This window comes from Saimiri boliviensis, chromosome 18 (genome assembly GCF_048565385.1).
Source record: "Saimiri boliviensis isolate mSaiBol1 chromosome 18, mSaiBol1.pri, whole genome shotgun sequence".
NCBI classification, from domain to species: Eukaryota; Metazoa; Chordata; class Mammalia; order Primates; family Cebidae; genus Saimiri; species Saimiri boliviensis.
Window position 1 is genome coordinate 9,392,436 of NC_133466.1, and position 20,782 is coordinate 9,413,217.

The window sequence follows — 20,782 nt, forward strand, 5'->3', positions numbered from 1 at the left end:
AGAAGTTAGTATCGACCGGGCATGGTGCCTCACGCCTGTAATCCCAGTACTTTGGGAGGCCAAGGCGGGCACATCACAAGGTCTGGAGTTCCAGACCAGCCTGGCCAATATGGTGAAACTCTGTCTTTACTAAAAATACAAAAATTAACTGCATGCGCTAGTGCACGCCTGTAGTCCCAGCTACTCGGGAGGCTGAGGCAGGAGAATCACTTGCACCTGAGAGGATGCAGTGATCCAAGATCATGTCATTGCACTCCAGCCTGGGCAAGAGCGAAACAATGCCTCCAAAAAAAAAAAAAAGGAAGAAAAACTTGATTTTAATATATTGACATTGTTATATCGTGATACTGATTTCTTCAATCTTCACTTTTTCTTTCTGAGATGGAGTTTTGCTCTTGTTGCCCAGGCTGGCATGCAATGGCACAGTCTCAGCTCACCGCAACTTCTGCCTCCTGGGTTCAAGTGATTCTCCTGCTTCAGCCTCCCATGTAGCTGGCATTATAGGTGCCCGCCACCATGCCCAGCTAATTTTGTATTTTTAGAAAAAGGGTTTCACCATGTTGGCCAGGCTGGTCTCAAACTCCTGGCCTCGGGCGATCCACCCATCTCTGCCTCCCAAAGTGCTGGGATTACAGGCATGGGCCACTACACCTGTAATCCCATCACTTTGGGAGGCCAAGGCAGATGAATCACTTGAGATCAGAAGTCAAGACCAACCTGGACATGGCAAAACTCCAACTCTACCAAAAATACAAAAACTTAGCCAGGTGTGGTGGCACATGCCTGTAGTCCCAGCTACTCAGGAGGCTGAGGTGGGAGGACTGCTTGGGGCCAGGAGGCAGAGGCTACAGTGAGCGGAGATCACACCACTGCACTCCAGCCTGGGTGAGAGAGTGAACCCCAAAAACATAAATCTGCAAGAAGAAAAACAAAAAACAAAAACCTCATTTCTAAAGGGAAAATCCTAGAGGCATTTATCAAAAAAGTGTATCAATGTACGTTATCTATCTGTAGTTTATAATTTATTGCTTTAGGAGGGCAATTAAGGTATGTATTCTAGAATATGTTAAAATTTTAATAAGACTTTGAATTTGGTGTTTTTTGGTTGAATGAGTCTGACCACTATATACTGATTAATATAATAATAATAATATACCGATTCTAATATGATGATGTGGGCATATAGTAAAAACTACAAGCATTGTTAGACGTGACGACTTCATAATTTAAAAAGGATTTCTAAGCAAATAAATCAACCAATGTGCTAATGAAAAGTTTAACTTAGCTGGTTCATGTCTGAGATACTATCATTCAGAGAGCACTAGCAGCCTTTATATCACAAATAGGTAACATGAGCTCTCTCAATACTACCAGGACTCAAGGATTTTCTCATTTCCACAAAGAGCGGAATACATACCCTCAGGGAATAGTCACTCTCGGGGGCAATCTGGTCCATCCTTTCCTGCTTCTTGTACCCTTTCCTCCCTGTTGTCTCATCTAAATCCTCAGGAATTCTGATATCATATTTATCCTTTTCAAAATCGAACTCCGTTGCATTTTTGTAGCTGCAGAAATAATTTTTAGTAAGAACCAAAACTGAACCTCACAGCAAGATAAGCAAGCAAACACTGTAAGTCATTGAAAAGGTAAGCAAATAAATAAACCTACACATGGTTTGGTACATATCACTGGGGGTTTGGGGTGCAAAGGCAAGAGAAAAAGAAAATTGATCCTGGAAGATGTAGAGAACTGCATAACTCATACCTTGCTGGTAAGAAAACAGTCTGACATTTCTTAGAAAATAAAATGCAAGTACTATATGATACAGCGATTATAGTTCCGGATATTTGTTTCAGAAAAATGAAGACTATATTCAAACAAAACTGTGTATACAAATGTTTATAGCTTTATTTGTAATATCCCAAAACTATAAACCCGTATGTCTTGAACAGGTAAACACACTGTGTTCCATACATACAATGAGATACTACTCAGCAAGAAAAAGGTTCAAACTGGGCAGGCGTGGTGGCACACCCCTGTAGTACCAGCTACTCAGGAGGCTGAGGCAGCAGAATTGTTTGAACCTAGCAGGCTCAAGTTGCAGTGAGCTGAGATCAAGCCACTTTACTACAGCCTGGGGGAAAGAGTGAAACTCCACCTCAAAAAAAAAAAAAAAAGAGAAAAAGGTACAAACTATACATACAAGAACCTGGAAAACCCCAAAGAATTATGCTAAGTGAAAAAAGCCAATCCCAAAATGTTTCAATGTTGTTAATGTAACATTTCTTAAGATGGCAAAATTATAGAAATGAAGAACAGATGAGAGATTGCCAAGGATTAAGAAGGGAGTGGGGGTTATGAGGAAAGTGGGTATGGCTATAAAAGGGCAATATGAGGGATTCCTGTGATGACTAAAGCATCCTGCATCTTGACTGCATCGATGTCAAAATCCTGTCAATACCAATAGTACTACTGTACTATAGTTTTGTTAGATGTTACCACTGGGGGAAAATGGATAAAGTATACATGAAACCTCAATATTATTTCTTACAACACACATAAATCTACAATTATCTCAAAAAGTTTAATAGAAAAAAATCCTCCAGGAGGAGGGGTAGGGAAGTGAAAGCAAGAAAATGAATTCCGGTATCTGAATAGCACAAGCTTTTTTAGTTCTTCAGGCTTATCACTACCTGTGCTTTACCTGTGACGCAGTATGTCTTAGATCTTTCAGAGACATTAATCTTAAATTTTAAAATTTATTTGCAAAGGTAAAGGACTATAAACTTTAACAACACAAAAATCTCACCTATATTACTTTTCTCATCAGGTTCTACATCACTTTTAGCTTTAAATAATGGACACAATGGAGAAAGACTTACCCTAAATTTGTCTTCTCACTACTTTTTTTCATTTTTTTGACAAGAGGAGATGGAATAAGAGAGAATAGAGTACTAATGGAGAATGAATGGCAAGAATGGATATTTTTTTTAGCAATACGAAAATATCTCAAATTGAAACCAAAATGGCCTCTGTAACATATCCCGGACAAAACAAATCAGTAACTACACCAAAAAATGAGTACCTTTCTATGTATTTCTACTGTGGGTAACAGAGATGAACGTCATGAAAGCTCCCCTGCACATGCACTTTACTTCCCAAATGGTCAACATCCAGCTGTCCACATTTACCTTCTAAGATTCCAAATGATGATCCTCGTCCCCTTCTTGCCCATAATAGCATCAAGTTCTGCCATTAACTTCTGTTCCGTAGAAAACAAAGAATGTTCCAGAATTGCGGCAAGGCTGGCTTTTGATTCTGCCAAATTAATCATCTGTCGTATATCCTAAGTTAAAGACTCAGACTGCCAACATATTTTTCATAATTACAATATGAAAACCAATTCTGTAAACTCAAATAACAGAAAAACTATTTATAAATAATTTTCTAAGGTTTTTTTTTTTTGAAATAGGGTCTCACTATTGCTCAGGCTAGAGTGCGGCAACATGATCAGGGATAACTGCAGCCTAACTGAGACCACAGACACCCACCCCCATGACCAGCTAAGTTTTAAATTTTTCTGTAGAGACAGGGTCTCCCTATGTTGCTTGGGCTGGTCTCAAAATCCTGGGCTCATGCAATCCTCCTGCTTTGGCCTCCCAAAGTAGTGGAATTTCAGGCATCAGCAACTGAGCTCAGTCTATTTTCTAAGTTTTAATATTGCAGTTTGATTTTAAACAAACACCAAGAATAAAAAACGAGCAAATTATTGTTAATTTAATATTTTCCAATATTTCAATGTGTTCATACAGAAAGCATTTTCCTAAGGTTATCTTGCTTTTTGTGGTCACTAGTCAAATTTTCAAGCCAGACTACAAAGTCTTATTAGTCTGCAATAAGCCTGAACTAAACAGAAGAGCTATGGGAAGTTTAACATAAAATGTTGAGGATCTCCATAGTAGGAGTCCAACAGAGAAGAGAAAGGGACAAACCCTTAGCCTCAGGTGTAGGGTAAATGCAGTGGACAGAGTTAAGAAATGGAATAGGTGTTACTCCAAGAGAATAATTTGGAGGAAGGCAAAAACACAGAATGTTTCAGAATTATTTCTTCAGTTTCTCCACAGCTTCTATTTCACAATCAAAAGGATATGGTGCTTGTTGAATGCCACTATTGGAACAACAACATGCTCTGCTTTTATGACTTCCAAGTAGGTCTGAGACAAAAAGCCCACGCTCATGCTTTCTCCGTTTTTGGTAAAAACAATTGCATCTTTACCCAGACGCATAGAACCCGACTTGAAGCCATTCCCATATAATCCAACTGGGACATGACCATTCACGGTGACTTTGTCACTGAAACCAAAGCTAAGAAGAAAAGAAAGATTTTTAAAAATAATACCTATATATATATTTTTTTTTCTTAATTCAGTAAGTGTAATACCAAGTAAAAGCCTGGGTTCAAATGCTGGTCTCATCCTTCCTAGCTGTATAATCTTAGGCAGATTACTTTTCTGTTTTATTTTTTATGTATTAGGCAGATTACTTGTAATCTACTTTGATGTGTTTTCCCAGCTCTGCAATGAAGGAAACCAAATCTGTGTCACAGGGGAGAGAAAGGACTACAAGTACTAAAAGGGAAACTCATCACTGGCACACCCTGACTAGCTGAATAAAAGCCATGCTCCCGGGACTGTGAGATTTCGCCCCATGAATCTCTTCCTCTAAAAGTTACTCCCAATAAAGTGGTAAGTTTTATTAGAAATACTGGTTAAACCTAATGTACACTAAAGTATCAGTAATTGATATCAATATACTACAACTCTAAAGAAATGGGGTGGGCTTTTAGGGAGTTGGAGATAGGGTGGGGTAGGTGATGAGGATGGCGAGGACTGACTCATCAACTACCAGTAGAAGAGAATCATGGGAAGACTCTTAGAGAACAGCTCATACGATGCGTACAGCATTTCACTTCAAAAAACAAAAACCAAGAATACTAAGTATGGCATGGGAAACCCTTAAAGTAAAAGCAACGATTTTAAGAAGTGTGGTACATTTTACCTACCTTAGCATTTTATGCAATTTATCAGCAGTCATACCATTCCCATTGTCGGTGAATGTCAAGCATATATGGTCATTTATCACTGTTTTGTCAATCCATATTTGTTTAGCATTCACATCAGGATCGTAAGCATTATCTGGGAAACACAAGTTTGAAAAAAATCTGATCTTGCACTTTGAAAAAGAGTAATTAGTTCAGAACAATCCTATAAGAAGCAATAGAAGACCATGTTTAAGACAACTTTAAAAGCTGCAATTTTTAGGAACTCTTAAGATTTAAAAACATTAAAATAAACTGTATCCTAGTACATATTAATTGACTATTACAGAATTAACATCTTCATGTTAAACAGATGGCAAGACTGATACCCAGCAAACCAAAGAAGTACAAACGAAGAAAAATCAGTACACTGCAGAGATGATTAAGAGAGAGACGAAGGCTGGGCATGGTAACTCACGCCTGTAATCCCAGCACTTTGGGAGGCCGAGGTGGGCAGATCACCTGAAGTCAAGAGTTCAAGACCAACCTGGCCAACATGGTAAAACTCTGTCACTACTAAAAATACAGAAATCAGCTGGGCATCATGGCACACATCTCAAGTCCCAGCTACTCGGGAGGCTGAGACGGGAGAATCCCTCGAGCCCAAGAGGCAGTGTTTGCAGTGAGCCGAGATTGCACCACTGTACTCCAGCCTGGGTGACACAGCGAAACTCTGTCTCAAAAAAAAAAAAATTTCCTCTTCCTTCTTTATCTTCCATCTAAAATAGAACTCCTTCATTGATAAAGATTCTAAAATATAACTAAGAATACCAAAGAATATAATATCCCTTTATTATCTGTTTCTTAAACAGAGGCCTAAATTTTTCAACTAGGCTTACGTTTATGTGCATAAATTTTTCTTTTCTTTTTCTCTTCCCTTTTTTTTGGAGACAGCGTCTCACTGTTTCCCAGGCTGGAGTAAGACTCACTCTGCTGCAGCCTTGACTTCCTTGGCTCAAGTGATCCTCAGACTCCCGAGTAACTGGGACTACAGGCATGCACCACCACCTTGGCTAATTTTTCTATTTTTTTGTAGAGATGGGGTCCCACTATATTTCCCAGGGTGGTCACAAACTCCTGGGCTCAACTGACCCTCCTGCTTCAGTCTCCCAAAGCGTTGGGATTACATGTGTGAACAATGCATGAATTTTTCCCAAGAAGAAAAATCACGGCCCATAAATGCAAATCTGACTGCAACCTTGCCTCTTCCTCATGTTCACTGAAATGCTGTTAAAATACAATCCTAAATCTAAAACTTCCCATTTATTAGAGGAAACAAGAATTTATCACAAATCTAACACAATACTAATCCTCCTACTGATACCAAAAAAATGAATCCATGCTGTATGTATAACATACTTTTGTGCTACTAAGAAACATAATTATGCCAGTCACTGTGATGCACACTTGTAATCCCAGATACTTCTGAGGCTGAGGTGGGAGGATCGCCTGAGCCCAGGAGTCTGAGACCAGCCTGGACAGCATGGTGAGACCTTGTCTAACAATAAACAAACTCCCCCCAACATAAATCTGTTTACTTTTTTTTTTTTTTTTTTTTTTGAGATGGAGTTTCACTCTTACAACCCAGGCTGGAGTGCAATGGCACGATGTCGGCTTACCGCAACCTCCTCCTCCTGGGTTCAGGCAATTCTCCTGCCTCAGCCTCCTGAGCAGCTGGGATTACAGGCACGCACCACCATGCCCAGCTACTTTTTTGTATTTTTAGTAGAGACGGGGTTTCACCATGTTGACCAGGATGGTCTCGAACTCTTGACCTCGTGATCCACCCGCCTCGGCCTCCCAAAGTGCTGGGATTACAGGCTTGAGCCACCACGCCCGGCCCTCTGTTTACTTTTATAATCAGAATATAAACAATTTAGGAACTTAGCTAAGTAAATTCTAAACACTATAAAATACTTGAGTAGTATTAAAGAGAAGGCTAAACAGTGATTCATTTGACATCCATATGAATAGCTGTTATGCTGTGTAATCTTTACCACTAATGTTGTGATTCGAGGTATTTGTTTTTTTTCTTGCTCTGTCGCCTGCCCAAGCTGGGCTGGAATGCAATGGCACAATCATAGCTCACTGCAGCCTCGACTTCCCAGGCTCAAATGATCCTCCCACCTCAGCCTCCTGAGTAGCTGGGACCACAGGCATGCACCACCATTACCCAGCTATTTTTTTAAAAATATTTTTGTAGTGACCGGATCTCACTTTGTTGCCCAGACTGGTCTTGAACTTCTAGCCTTAAGTGCCTGGCCAAGACACTTTTTACAAAAAGACACTGTACACAAGTTTTCAATAAAAGGTTTTTTAAAACTACAATTTCAAGCAACAAATGGTACATGAAATGTCAAACTACATACCTATTAATTCAGCAACTGCACTGAATGGCCAGGTGTGACTAGTAGAATTTGTATGTAAAAACTTCGGGCAAAGCTGAAACAAACAAATGCTTCATGTAAATTAATTCAGGACTTACTTTTGAAAATAAAAACCAGTATTTTTGTCCCTGTGTTCAACAACATTGAGACCAAAGTGACTTCGCTGCTTTTCCAGGATACATCTGTAAGATACAGTCTAGAATATAAGATTCCTGGAAGATAACATTGGGAACCAACTAAACAGCTTACTCACCAAAACGTGGTTCAAAACCCTTTCCCTCCTTATGTCTACAATGCCATAACTGTCCAATCCCAAACAGGCATCTGCCTTGCCAAGACCTACCTTAAAATGATCCAGTCAAGGCCCTAAAACCCTATAAACACCATTTCCTAATTTCCCTACTTTTGAGACACAACCAAGACTTTGTCAAGGAGGCATTTTCTCCTAGGTGTATCAGGCCCAATAAACTTAGCTTGCTTGATCAATATGCTTTTCTGGCACTGTGACTTGATTATTCACTCCATGTTCACTATAGGTGAACTTGTAGCAGTGGAGTAGTTTACATCTACAAACTTCAAAGAACTCAAAAAGAGTTCCAATTGTTAAACTAAACTAAACTTGGCCTGAGAATGCCTCCAAACTCCAGTCAGGACATAAGGAACTACAACCTAATAGCATGAAAGCTAAATGCCTAACTTAGGACTATTTGTATTTCAGTAACAAACAGCTGAGTCTCAGTCAATTACAGAAGCCCATCTTCAATCACAGGTCACCAGCTGATTCAAATAAGGCAAAATAACAAGCTGCAACCAATTAAATTATTCCTGTACCTCACTTTTGTTTTGCTCATAAATATTGGCTATTGCAGGCCAGAGTGCTTAGAACCTTTTCTGGTTCTGAAGCCTGTCCTTTTTTTTTTTTTTTTTTTTGACACAGAATCAGACTCCGTAGCCCAGGCTTTCGTGCAGCAGCAAAATCTCGGCTCACTGCAACCTCTACCTCCTGGGTTCAAGTGATTCTCCTGCCTCAAGACTCCAGAGTAGCTGGGTTTACAGATGGGCACCACCACACATGGCTAATTTTTTGTATTTTTAGTAGAGATGGGGTTTCGCCACGTTGGCCAGGCTGGTCTCGAACTCCTGGCCTCAAGTGATCCACCCTCCTCAGCCTCTCAAAGTGCTAGGATTATAGGTGTTAGCCACCACACCCAAGCTCTTATTTTTTTTTAGAGATAAGAGTCTCTCTCTGCTGCCCAGGCTGCAGTGCAATAATGTGATCATAGCTCACTGCAGCCTTGAACTCCTGAGTTCGTGATTCTCCTGCTTCAGCCTCCATAGTAGCTAGGACCACAGGCATGCACCACTATACCTGGCTAATTTTCATATTTTTTTGTAGAGACAGGAGTCTCACTGTGTTGCCCAGGCTGCTCTCAAACTCCTGGCCTCAAATGATCCTCCCACATCGGCCTCCCAAAGGGCTGGGATTGCAGGAGTGAGCCACTGTGCCCCATGTGCCCAATTCTTGAATCATTCTTTGCTCTATAAAACTTTCTTGTCTAAGGTTTTTCCTTTGAACACAATGCAACAAATTTGCATTGCATCTTAATTTCCAAGGCTTTATGTCTGATTTTACTCACAATTCATTATGGAAGAATATGCCAGTCAACCTCGTGCTACTGGGAACTCTCTAAATTCCTTAGTAGTATGTACCAAACACATAAAAACACACAAACAGTTTTAAAAGGCAGAGTCTTGAAATTCTCAGTATGCAGAGAATTTTCATGCTTTTTGTTGTTGTTCATTTTGAAAAGATTCTCTCCTAAAAAGGGGGGAAAAGGAAGAGCACTTTGTAGTGTGAAGAGCCCTAAAGATACAGGAGCATAGGTCAAGCCAACCACACGTGTAGTGCTCAGTGCGGCCACAAGGTGTCAGAAAGGTCTATTTTTCCTCTGTCCACACTGGCTTCTGGACAATTCCCAAACCTTCATTTACCATTAAGTTGAAGTACACAAGTGAGAAACAGTATCCTGAAGAACACTGTTGTATATGCAATTCAGACTTTCTTTGTATATCATGTAAAATGGACTTTCTAAAGCACACATCACAAACAGCTCTTAATGAAACTAAATTTCCAGCTGAACACGGTGGATCCCAACACTCTGGGATGCCAAGGCAGGTAGATCATGAAGTCAGGAGTTTGAGACCACTGCACTCCAGCCTATGCAACAGGGCAACACTCCATCTCAGAAAAAAAGAAAAAAAAAATTAGCCAGGCGTGGTGGCTGGTGCCTGTAGTCCCAGCTACTCAGGAGGCTGAGGCAGAAGAATCACTTGGGGGTGGCGGGGGGGTGAGGGGGAATGGTTGTTAAAAGATGAGGCACACGGGGCAAGGAACCCATGAAGGGGCCTGGAGCTTCCACCTGCTCTTTGGATGCATCACTATCCCAGCACCTCCATGTGTTCATCAATCCCTAAGGTCTTTGAACCCCATCACTCAGGACTTCTTATGGAGGTTCTATTACATAGGTGTGGTGTAGATCACTGGCCACAGGTGACTGAGCTCAATCTCTAGCCCCTCTCCCAACCTAGAGTTGGGGGAAGGGATTGAGACTGAAAGTTCATGCAATGACATGGCTAGTTACTCTGGCAACCAGCCCATTAGGGAGCTACACAGGGGCTTAACAAGAGTCAGCTCAAGCTGAGGCTAGGCGCAATGGCTCACACCTGTAATCCCAGCACTTTGGGAGGCCGAGGAGGCAGATCACCTGAGGTGAGGAGTTCGAAACCAGCCTGACCAACATGGTGAAACCCCATCTCTGCAAAAATACAAAAATTAGCTGGGCATGGTGGCACATGCCCATAGTCCCAGCTACTCGGGAGACTGAGGCAGGAGAATTGTTCGAACCCGGGAGGTGGAAGGTGTAATGAGCTGAGATCAAGCCACTGCACTCCAGCCTGGGCGACGGAGCCAGAGACTCTACCTCAAAGGGTGTGGTGGCACACGCCTGTAATCCCAGCTGCTTGAGTGGCTGAGGCATGGGAATCACTTGAACCCCAGATATCACGCCACTGTACTCCAGCCTGGGCAACAGATGGAGACTTTGTATCCAAAACAAAAGAAAGAGGCGGCCACAGTTTTGGATTAAGCTCCCGCTCTAGGACTCCAAAAACAAGACTAAAAATCAAACAGGAGTCACCCATGCTAAAATTTCAGTCAACAAATTGAAACAAGTTATCTCACCTCCAGAGAAATCAAGGGAGATAACAGCCAATTTACCAAAAAGGCCAGTTTCAGCCATCAATTATGTGATAGATAAGCTCCCTCTGTTTTATAGTTCCCCTCATTTTGTTGTTTTACAACGAAAAGTAACCTGATGTCAATTATTCAGTTATTTTTCTATTCTTCTTAACTTTGAAATGACCAATCTGCTTTTTGTTCTTTGTTTCTGCTTTCTTCAGCCTTTTTCTATCTATAAAGCCAACCTCCTCTGCTCAGCTCACTAGAACATTTACTGTATTTGATGGAAGAAGCGTTGCCCAATTCTAGAACAGGAAATAAAAGCTGAGCATGATGGCTCACTCCTGTAATCCCAACACTTTGGGAGGCCAGGTAGGGCAAAACACTTGAGGTTAGGAGACAAGCCTGGCCAATATGGCAAAACCCCATCTCTACCAAAAATCCAGAAAAATTAGCCAGGCATGGTGGTGGGCACCCGTAATCCCAGCTACTCGGGAGGCTGAGACAAGAGAATCACTTGAACCCAGGAAGCAGAGGTTGCAGTGAGCCAAGACCATGCCACTGAACTCCAGCCTAAGCAACAGAGGGAGACTGTCTCCAAAAAAAAAAAAAAAAAGATCTTTAAATTTGTAATGTTGTCTTCTGACATACAATGAAATATTAGCCTTAAGAAGAAAATCCTAACACGAGATACAACATGGATGAACCCTGAAGACATTAATGAAATAAGGCAGTAACAATAAAATACTATATGATTCCACCAATAGAAGTACAGCAGTCTCCTTCTATCCTCAGGGAATACATTCCAAGACCCTCAGTGGATTCCTAAAACTGCAGATGGTACCAAACCATATATATGCTGTTTTTTTCCTATACATATATAATGATAAAGTTCAATTTACAAATTAGGCATAGTAAGAAATTTACATTTTAGGTTGGGGAGGGACAGCCACGCTGGGGGCAGCTGGGCCGCTGGAGCAGGCCCCGGGCTTTGCCCTCACGCCGGCCTGCTGCCCCCAGGATGTGTGTTCCTCATGATCTGGTGCCATAAGACGTGAAGACCATCTTCACGGACGCCAAGGAGTCCATTCTCTGTCTCCCAGGTTGAAGTGAATCATCGAGGGCATTCTCAAGCGGCCGCCGGACGAGCAGCGGCTGTACAAGGATGACCAACTCTTTGATGGTGGCAAGACACTGGGCAAGTGTGGCTTCACCACCAGCCAAACAGCATGGCCACAGGCCCCAGCCACAGCGGGGCTGGCCTTCCAGAAAGATGACACCTTTGAGGCCCTGTGTATCAACCCGCTCTCCAGCCCGCCCAAGCTGCCCAACATGATGAAGCCCCAGGACTCAGGAAGCAGTGTCAATGAACAAGCCGTGCAGTGAGGACCCCCCCCCATAAGAGGCCCACTACCCTCAATAAAAGAGATTTGGGAGTCAAAAAAAAAAGAAATTAACATTTTATTATCTATTTAGAGATGGAGTCTCGTTCTGTTGCCCAGGCTGGAGTGCAGTGCGGTGGCTCACTGCAACCTCACCTCCAGGTTCAAGTGATTCTCCTGCCTCAGCCTCCCAAGTAGTTGGGACTACAGGTGTGTGCCACCACGCCTGGCTAATTTTTTGCATTTTTGGTAGAGACGGGGTTTCACCATGTTGGCCAGCCTGGTCTCAAACTTCTGATCTCAAGTGATCCGCCCACCTTGGTCTCCCAAAGTGCTGGGGTTACAGATGTGAACCACCATGCCTGGCCAAATTAATAACAACTTATTTTATTTTAGAAGAACTTTTGCTCATTGCCCAGGCTGGAGTGCAATGGTGGGATCTCAGCTCAGGGCAATCTCCACCTCCCAGGTTCAAACAATTCTCCCGCCTCAGCCTCCTGAGTATCGGGAATTACAAGCATGTGCCACCACGCCCAGCTAATTTTTGTATTTTTAGTAGAGACAGGGAGAGAGAGGGGTTCACCACACTGGCCAGGTTGGTCTTGAACTCCTGACCTCAAGTGATTCCCCTGCCTCGGCTTCCCAAAGTGCCAAGATTACAGGCATGCACCACCAAGCCTGGTCAAATTAACAATAATTTAATAATAGAATGATACAATAATACCAAATCTGATAACCCCACAGCTACTAAGTGACTAATAGATGGGCAGCACATATCCACAGCGCGGATACACTGGACCAAAGGATGAGTCACATGCCAGTTGCTACTCAGATGATGGGGCACAGTTTAGAATTTATGAACTATTTCTTTTTCTTTCTTTTTTTTTTTTTTTTGAGACCAAGTCTTGCTCTTGTCCGCCAGGCTGGAGTGCAATGCCGAAATCTGAGCTCACTGCAATCTCTGTCTCCCAGGTTCAAATGATTCTCCTGCCTCAGCTTCCTGAGTAGCTGGGATTACAGGCACCGGCCACCACACCCAGCTAATTTTTGTATTTTTAGTAGAGAGGAGATTTCACCGAATTGGCCCAGCTGGTCTCAAACTCCTGATCTCAGGTGATCCACCCGCCTCAACCTCCCAAAGTGCTGGGATTACAGGCGTGAATCACTGTGCCCGACCTAGAATTTATGAACTATTTCTCTAGCAGCCAGGATTATGTCATGGCAGAAGACTAGATGTAGAATTCCTTGGGAAACTGATTTTTTTTTTTTTTTTTGACGCAGAGTTTTGCTCTTGTTACCCAGGCTGGAGTGCAATGGCGCGATCTCGGCTCACCGCAACCTCCGCCTCCTGGGTTCAGGCAATTCTCCTGCCTCAGTCTCCTGAGTAGCTGGGATTACAGGCACCTGCCACCATGCCCAACTAATTTTTTGTATTTTTAGTAGAGACAGGGTTTCACCATGTTCACCAGGATCGTCTCGATCTCTTGACCTCGTGATCCACCCGCCTCGGCCTCCCAAAGTGCTGGGATTACAGGCTTGAGCCACCGCGCACCGCCGGGAAACTGATTTTTAAAAGTTCTATTTGGTTCTTTAACAATTTCGCCTGGCCTTCTGGATAGCATCTTGTTTTTGTTGTTCTCGTTTGTTACAATTACTTTTTAAAATTTTTAGTTTTAAAAAATATACTTATTTTATGGTTCAACAGTTCCCACTTTTTTTTTTTTTTTTTTTTTTTTTGAGATGGAGTTTCGCTCTTGTTGCCCAGGCTGGAGTGCAATGGTGCGATCTCGGCTCACCGCAACCTCCGCCTCCTGGGTTCAGGCAATTCTCCTGCCTCAGCCTCCTGCGTAGCTGGGATTACAGGCACGCACCACCATGCCCAGCTAATTTTTTTGTATTTTTAGTAGAGATGGGGTTTCACCACGTTGACCAGGATGGTCTCGATCTCTTGACCTTGTGATTCACCTGCCTCGGCCTCCCAAAGTGCTGGGATTACAGGCTTGAGCCACCGCGCCCGGCCTAGTTCCCACTTTTAATGGTCTACAAATACCAACATAGAGCACCCCAACAAAATGATTTCTTCCTATGTGATCACCCAACAGTGAAGGCCACCAAAGGACTAGCTCTATTCATGTATGAAAATCTTGCAGTCAGCTTTTAGTGTCTCACTTAAAAATGTGAGAAGGCTGACAGATGTGGTGGTTCATGCCTGTAATCCCAGCACTTTGGGAGGTCAAGGTGGGTGGATCACCTGAGGTCAGGAGTTCAAAACCAGCCTGGCCAATATGGTGAAACCCCATCTCTACTAAAAATAAAATTTAAAAATCAGCCAAGCATGGTGGCCCATGCCTGTAATCCCAGCTACTTGGGAGGCTGAGGCAGAGGAATTGCTTGACCCTGGGAGGCAGAGGTTGCAGTGAGCCAAGATCGCGTCACTGCACTCCAGCCTGGGCAACAAGAGTGAAACTCCATCTTAAAAAAAAAAAAACAAAAACAAAATGTGAGAACACTGTTTCTAGACATTTGAAAGTGTTTAAAATTAGAAACCAAGGCCAGGCGTGGTGGCTCACACCTGAGGTCAGGAGTTCAAAAATAGCCTGACCAACGTGGTGAAACCCTGTCTTAAAAAATATATAGATATATATACACACACACACACACACACACACACACACACACACACACATAAATATACATATACATAATAAATTAGAAACCAAAAACAATATACAGTAAAAGAAACATGAAGAAAACAGATAATGTAGTGAGCAAAAGAAAACTTCAAAAATATTATGGTCAATATATCTAGCAATAAGAATATTTTGTCATTCTTAATGACATTAAAAAACCAAGACATTGGCCGGGCGCGGTGGCTCAAGCCTGTAATCCCAGCACTTTGGGAGGCCGAGGCGAGTGGATCACGAGGTCGAGAGATCGAGACCATCCCGGTCAACATAGTGAAACCCCGTCTCTACTAAAAATACAAAAAATTAGCTGGGCATGGTGGCACGTGCCTGTAATCCCAGCTACTCAGGAGGCTGAGGCAGGAGAATTGCCTGAACCCAGGAGGCGGAGGTTGCGGTGAGCCGAGATCGCGCCATTGCACTCCAGCCTGGGTAACAAGAGCGAAACTCTGTCTCAAAAAAAAAAAACAAAAAAAAAAACCAAGACATTGTTTGTAACAATTAAAACTATGGTAAGAGCAAAGCAGGAGATAAGTGGAGAAAATCCCCCAAGGAGGGACAAATGAGAAAACAGGAAATAAAAACGAGAAAAATGGAGGGAAGAAAACTGTCAAAATAAGAATGTTCTCCAGATCTTAAGGACTTGAGCTTCCAGGCTAAGTGCCCAATAAAATGCACAGACTCTAATATTAAACAATCAAGCATGTCTTTCAAATTCAGAAATAATATCCAATCCAGAATGCAAATCCAGCCATATTATATTATAATTCAAGAAAGACCAAGGGTAGCATGAATGTATTTTCAAGAAATGGCAATTTTTTTCTTCCCATGAACACTTTTCTCAGGAAGCTACACCTGTTTCTGGAAGGGTAAATATTGTCCACCACTAACAGTAACAAAAATAGCAAATATTATGCACCTAGAGCACACACAGCCCTTTTATCTATCTGCTCTTGTAATTTTTTTTTCTTTTTTTTGAAATGGAGTCTTGCTCTGTCACCCAGGCTGGAGTGCAATGGGGTGATCTCAGCTCACTGCAACCTCTGCCTCAGCCTCATGAGTAGCTGGGATTACAGGAACCCACCACCACACCTGGCTAATTTTTCTAATTTTGGTAGAAATGGGGTTTCACCACCTTAGCCAGGTCTTGGTCTCGAACTCCTGACCTCGTGATCTACCTGCCTCGGCTTCCCAAAGTGCTGGGATTACAGGCATAAGCCACCATGCCTGGCCTCATATAATTTTTAAAACAACACTCTGAGGTAGGTAAGATTATTATTGCCATCATTCAAATTGGAAACTCTGGCACAAAGAGGTTAAATGATTTAGCCAAGGACATGCACCCAGTTATGAGTCAGGATTTGAACCCGAGAGAGTGAGCTTCAGAATGTCAGTCGCTAACCTACGTATCAGAGGGATATGTGAGATGGAGACACATGAAAGGGGAAGGAAATTTCCAGACAGATGTTAAAGGGAAGTCCCCAAATTACAACTTAGCCGATGACTCCCAACTGACTTCCGAATGACAAAATACTGGGTGTGTCTGAATCCATCTGGAAAAGAGCTCCCAGTTCTCTAGATATCTGGATGATCGGTATAGAGAAAAACTAAAAAAAAAACAAAATATAAATCAGTTAACTTCAGGGAAAACAAAAGGTTTGTATAGGAAAGAAAATGTAATCATACTACACTAGTTGGCTCATTTGTGAGTGAGAGTAATAACAAACGTATAGTAATTCAACCAAAAAAAGTGGTAAAAGCATTGGAAGTATGAGAGGTGGTGAAGAACGTGAGTCAGCTAAATCCACAGCAGGCCTTCGGAAAAAACAAACAAACAAAAACAAAAAACAAAGTATACACATTTCACATCACTAGAATTAGAGTTAAAAAGCAAAAATTTTTTAATGTTTTTGTCATGCTGCATTTCACCCTGGGACATCCTAAATGACTTTTTAAAAGTTTTTGGCACTCTGCATTTCATCCCGACCTCCTAAATGACTTTTTAAAATGTGTATATATTGGGCAGAGCACAGTGGCTCAGGCCTATAATCCCAGCACTTGAGGAGGTGGGGAGGTGGGAGGATCACTTGAGGTGGAGAGTTTGAGACCAGCCTGGACAACATGGTGAAACTCTATCTCTACTAAAAATACAAAAATTAACAAGCCGGGCGCGGTGGCTCAAGCCTGTAATCCCAGCACTTTGGGAGGCTGAGGCGGGTGGATCATGAGGTCAGGAGATCGAGACCATCCTGGTCAACACGGTGAAACCCCGTCTCTACTTAAAATACAAAAAATTAGCTGAGCATGGTGGTGCGTGCCCGTAATCTCAGCTACTCAGGAGGCTGAGGCAGGAGAATTGCCTGAACCCAGGAGGCGGAGGTTGCGGTGAGCCGAGATCGTGCCATTGCACTCCAGCCTGGGTAACAAGAGCGAAACTCCGTCTCAACAACAACAAAAAAAATACAAAAATTAGCCAGGTGTAGTGGCCCACATGTGGAAATCCAGCTACTCAGGAGGCGGAGGCAGGAGCACAGCTTGAAACCGAGAGGTGGAGGCTGCCGTAAGTCAAGATCATACCACTGCACTCAAGCCTGGGTGACAGCGTGAGACTCTACCTCCAAAAAAAAGGCCAGGCAAGGTGGCTCAAGCTGGTAATCCCAGCACTTTGGGAGGCCGAGGCAGGCAGACATGGTGAAACCCAGTATCTACTAAAAATACAAAAATTAGGCCGGGCGCGGTGGCTCAAGCCTGTAATCCCAGCACTTTGGGAGGCCAAAGCGGGTGGATCACAAGGTCGAGAGATCGAGACCAACCTGGTCAACATGGTGAAACCCTGTCTCTACTAAAAATAAAAAAAATTAGCTGGGCATGGTGGCGCGTGCCTATAATCCCAGCTACTCAGGAGGCTGAGGCAGGAGAATTGCCTGAACCCAGGAGGCGGAGGTTGCGGTGAGCCGAGATCGTGCCATTGCACTCCAGCCTGGGTAACAAGAGCGAAACTCCGTCTCAAAAAAAAAAAAAAAAAAATTAGCTGGGCGTTGTGGCAGGAACCTGTAATCCCAGCTACTCGGGAGGCTGAGGCACAAGAATCGCTTGAATCTGGGAGGTGACTGCAGTGAGCTGAGATGGTGTCAATGCACACTACAGCCTGGGTGACAGAGCTAGACTCCATCTCTCAAAAAAAAAAAAAAAGTGTATCCATTAAGGGTTCACCTTTTGTGCCTTAAAATGCAAGACTTTTGACTAATACATTAGCTCATTAATTTTTTTTCTTTTTTTGAGACGGAGTCTCACTTTGTAGCCCAGGCTGGAGTGCAATGGCAAGATCTCAGCTCACTGCAACTTCCACCTCCAGGGTTCAAGAGATTCTCCTGCCTCAGCCTCCCGAGTAGCTGGGATTATAGGAGCCCGCCACCAAGCCAGGCTAATTTTTTATATTTTTAGCAGAGATGGGGTTTCACTATGTTGGCCAGGCTGGTCTCCGCCTTCCAAAGTGCTGGGATTTTAGGTGTGAGCCACCACGCCCCGCCAGCTCATTAATTTCTATCTCCATTAATGCAAGCATTTGAGAACTATAAGCAAATAATATGGCTATATTCCAATAAAATTTTATGGAAACTGAAATTTGTATTTTCCATAATTTTTATGCTTCTTTTTTTCTCAACCATTTACAAATGTATAAATCACTCAGCCTTCAGGCCATACAAAAACAGGTGTCAGGCTGGATCTGGCCCATCAGCTGTATGTAGTTTGCCAACTCCTGACCTAAAGCAAAAGCAAAGAGGCTGCAGATGGGAGATTTCTGTAATAAGGTTCCCAACAGCCCGGATTACCAACAAAACAAAGACTCAGCACATGGACAGCAGCTACACTCAGAGTACCAGCTAACAAATGTTGGTCTCTTAAGGCTGTTTGACCATTATCTCTGCTTCCTTTCTCCCCTCAATCTTGAAGAGCCAGAGTCTACAACAAGGGCCCAGAGGCCGGGAAGGAAGAAGAGAATCAAAGGACAGAAACAGTTAAGAAATCAACTCATTCCTTTTCTCCACTACAAGTTTCTGGGCCTGAACAAGACTGAACCTCGGGAGGGGAAGGGAAGGAGGGGAGGAGGGAAGATAGGAGAAAGAGGGGGAAAGGGGAGAGAGAGAAAATAGAGATTGTAAACTGATGAGGCCAGACTTTACAATAGCTTAAGCTAATGGGAAAGCGTCAGTCGGCCCAGATTCACACAAGTGGGGAATAATTGTTTACAGCCGGTGGCAAACACACACACACACACACACGCACACACGCACACACACACACACACAGAGTTGCTCTCTATTTTCAAACTACCAAAGCCTATCTCACTCAATAAGCCAGTTATAAAACGAAAGGATGGACATTTATCCAGAATAAATAACTTTTACAAATCACAAGAAAAAAAATAAAGATCCTCCCAAAAGAAAGATGGAAAATGGGCAAGGGATACGAACAGGCAATTCAAAACACAAACACACACAAACAAAAAACCACAAAGACTAAATACATGCGAAGAGCTCAACTAACAGTCAACGAATTGCAAGTAAAACCAGGCATCATTTCACAAAGATCGGACTCGAAAATATTTAAAGTCCGACAACACCGGGTGTTAGAATCTGGCTAAACGAATGAAAGAAATCGCAGAGCAAAGCACCAATTATTCACTACGGGTTTGTACCCCAAGCAGTCACTACCAATTCGAATGTTGAAATTAATGGCACCGGGACAATTATTCTTTGGCAAGAGTCAACAACTTTCAGAGAATAGGAACGTTTCTGCTTAGCATCAACTGCGCTCACAAGGAAGAAAACTTTTTTAGGATAATCAGGTGGGGAAGCCACGCCCACATTTCTTGGGCGTGAGAGTTCAAGTCCTCGGGAGTGACCGCTCCCTACGATTTAAGATACGGGAAACGCTTGCGGGGTTTCCGTGAAATCGAAACTCCCCCAAACAGACGCAACGCGGGATAAAGAGAGCTCGGCGATCTAGTGTCTGAGCCCCAGGGTTTCCATTGCCAAGGAGGCTGCCGGCACTGACAGTAATCAGGCAGACTCATCCCGGCTCGCTAGCCCGAGGGCAGCCCCGGAGCCCAGTCCCCTTCACCGGCGTTTCTGGATGCGGAAACCGCTCCCTCCCGCCATGGTGCCCCACGGGCTTAAGAGGGGGTCAGGGGCTCCGCCGCCCGGGGGCAGGCGGAACTCCCGCCGAGGCCTCGCCCGCGGACCACAGCTGGAGGAGGCTAGGAGGGAGCTGGGAGGAGGGGCCGCGGCCGTGGCCCGCCCCGAAGCCACCGGAGCGAAACTGAAACACAATGCGGAGGCGACGGAACGCAGCCCGGCCCTCAGCTGAGCCGCTCCGCCGACTGGAGCGAGATGGCCGCCCCCTCCTCTGGCCCCGCCGCAGCCCCCGCCGCCGCGCCGGGCCCACAAGCCGCCACCGCCCACTGCCAGCCCCTCCTCGCTTGCCCGCCTGCCCGCCCTCCTGGGACATGGCCTGCTCCACCCCTCGTGGCTGCTCACCGCGCTGAGGCGTATCCCGCGGGGTGGCAGTGCCGCCATCTTGAGCGAGCTACAAAGCCAGGACCGGCCTCAGCCGCAACCCGACTGGGAGACGGTGGAACGACTAGAGCCCTGGAGGTCACGCCCACTTCCGGGGAGGGGCGCGCGACTGGCCCCTCCCACCCACTTCCGCCTCCAGGCAAAGCCGAAGTGGGATCCTGGGGAAGGTGAATTGCCTGGCTGGTTAGAGCAGGGTACGCTGGGAGCTGAGGTCCCAGCGCCGGGCCCTGTGGGCCTAGAGCGCATGCGCGAGGGGCCGCCGGCGGGTACCTTTCTGGACGCCAAGCTGGACCTGGAGACTTGGGGGTCGCGAGTTTGAAGCCAGGCGCGAGGTGTGACAGGTGAACTCCAGGCACTTAACCTGGTAGGATGTGAATTGCACTGAAAAAAGCCATTCCCTATCCACCAGTGTCC

At 44.1% G+C, this 20,782-nt stretch overlaps 1 protein-coding gene and 1 pseudogene across 2 annotated transcripts in view; one reads left to right on the forward strand and one right to left on the reverse strand.

Annotated features, from left to right (window-relative positions):
- Nucleotides 1-20,453, reverse strand: part of MORC3 (MORC family CW-type zinc finger 3) — a 49,470-nt gene extending 29,017 nt beyond the window's left edge. The window contains exons 1-6 of one of the 2 annotated variants that reach the window (XM_039480539.2): nucleotides 20,330-20,453; nucleotides 7,468-7,540; nucleotides 5,063-5,195; nucleotides 4,151-4,365; nucleotides 3,192-3,339; nucleotides 1,418-1,565 (exon numbers count right to left, since the gene is read on the reverse strand). In XM_039480539.2, coding sequence (XP_039336473.1) covers nucleotides 1,418-1,565; nucleotides 3,192-3,339; nucleotides 4,151-4,365; nucleotides 5,063-5,195; nucleotides 7,468-7,540; nucleotides 20,330-20,368 — 756 coding nt within the window. In that variant the 5' untranslated portion in view covers nucleotides 20,369-20,453. The remainder of the gene's footprint in view (nucleotides 1-1,417; nucleotides 1,566-3,191; nucleotides 3,340-4,150; nucleotides 4,366-5,062; nucleotides 5,196-7,467; nucleotides 7,541-20,329) is intronic. The other variant, XM_039480540.2, reaches the window with a different exon arrangement.
- LOC104651347 (elongin-B pseudogene) lies at nucleotides 7,973-12,109 on the forward strand (annotated as a pseudogene).
- Nucleotides 20,454-20,782: the final 329 nt, after the last annotated feature.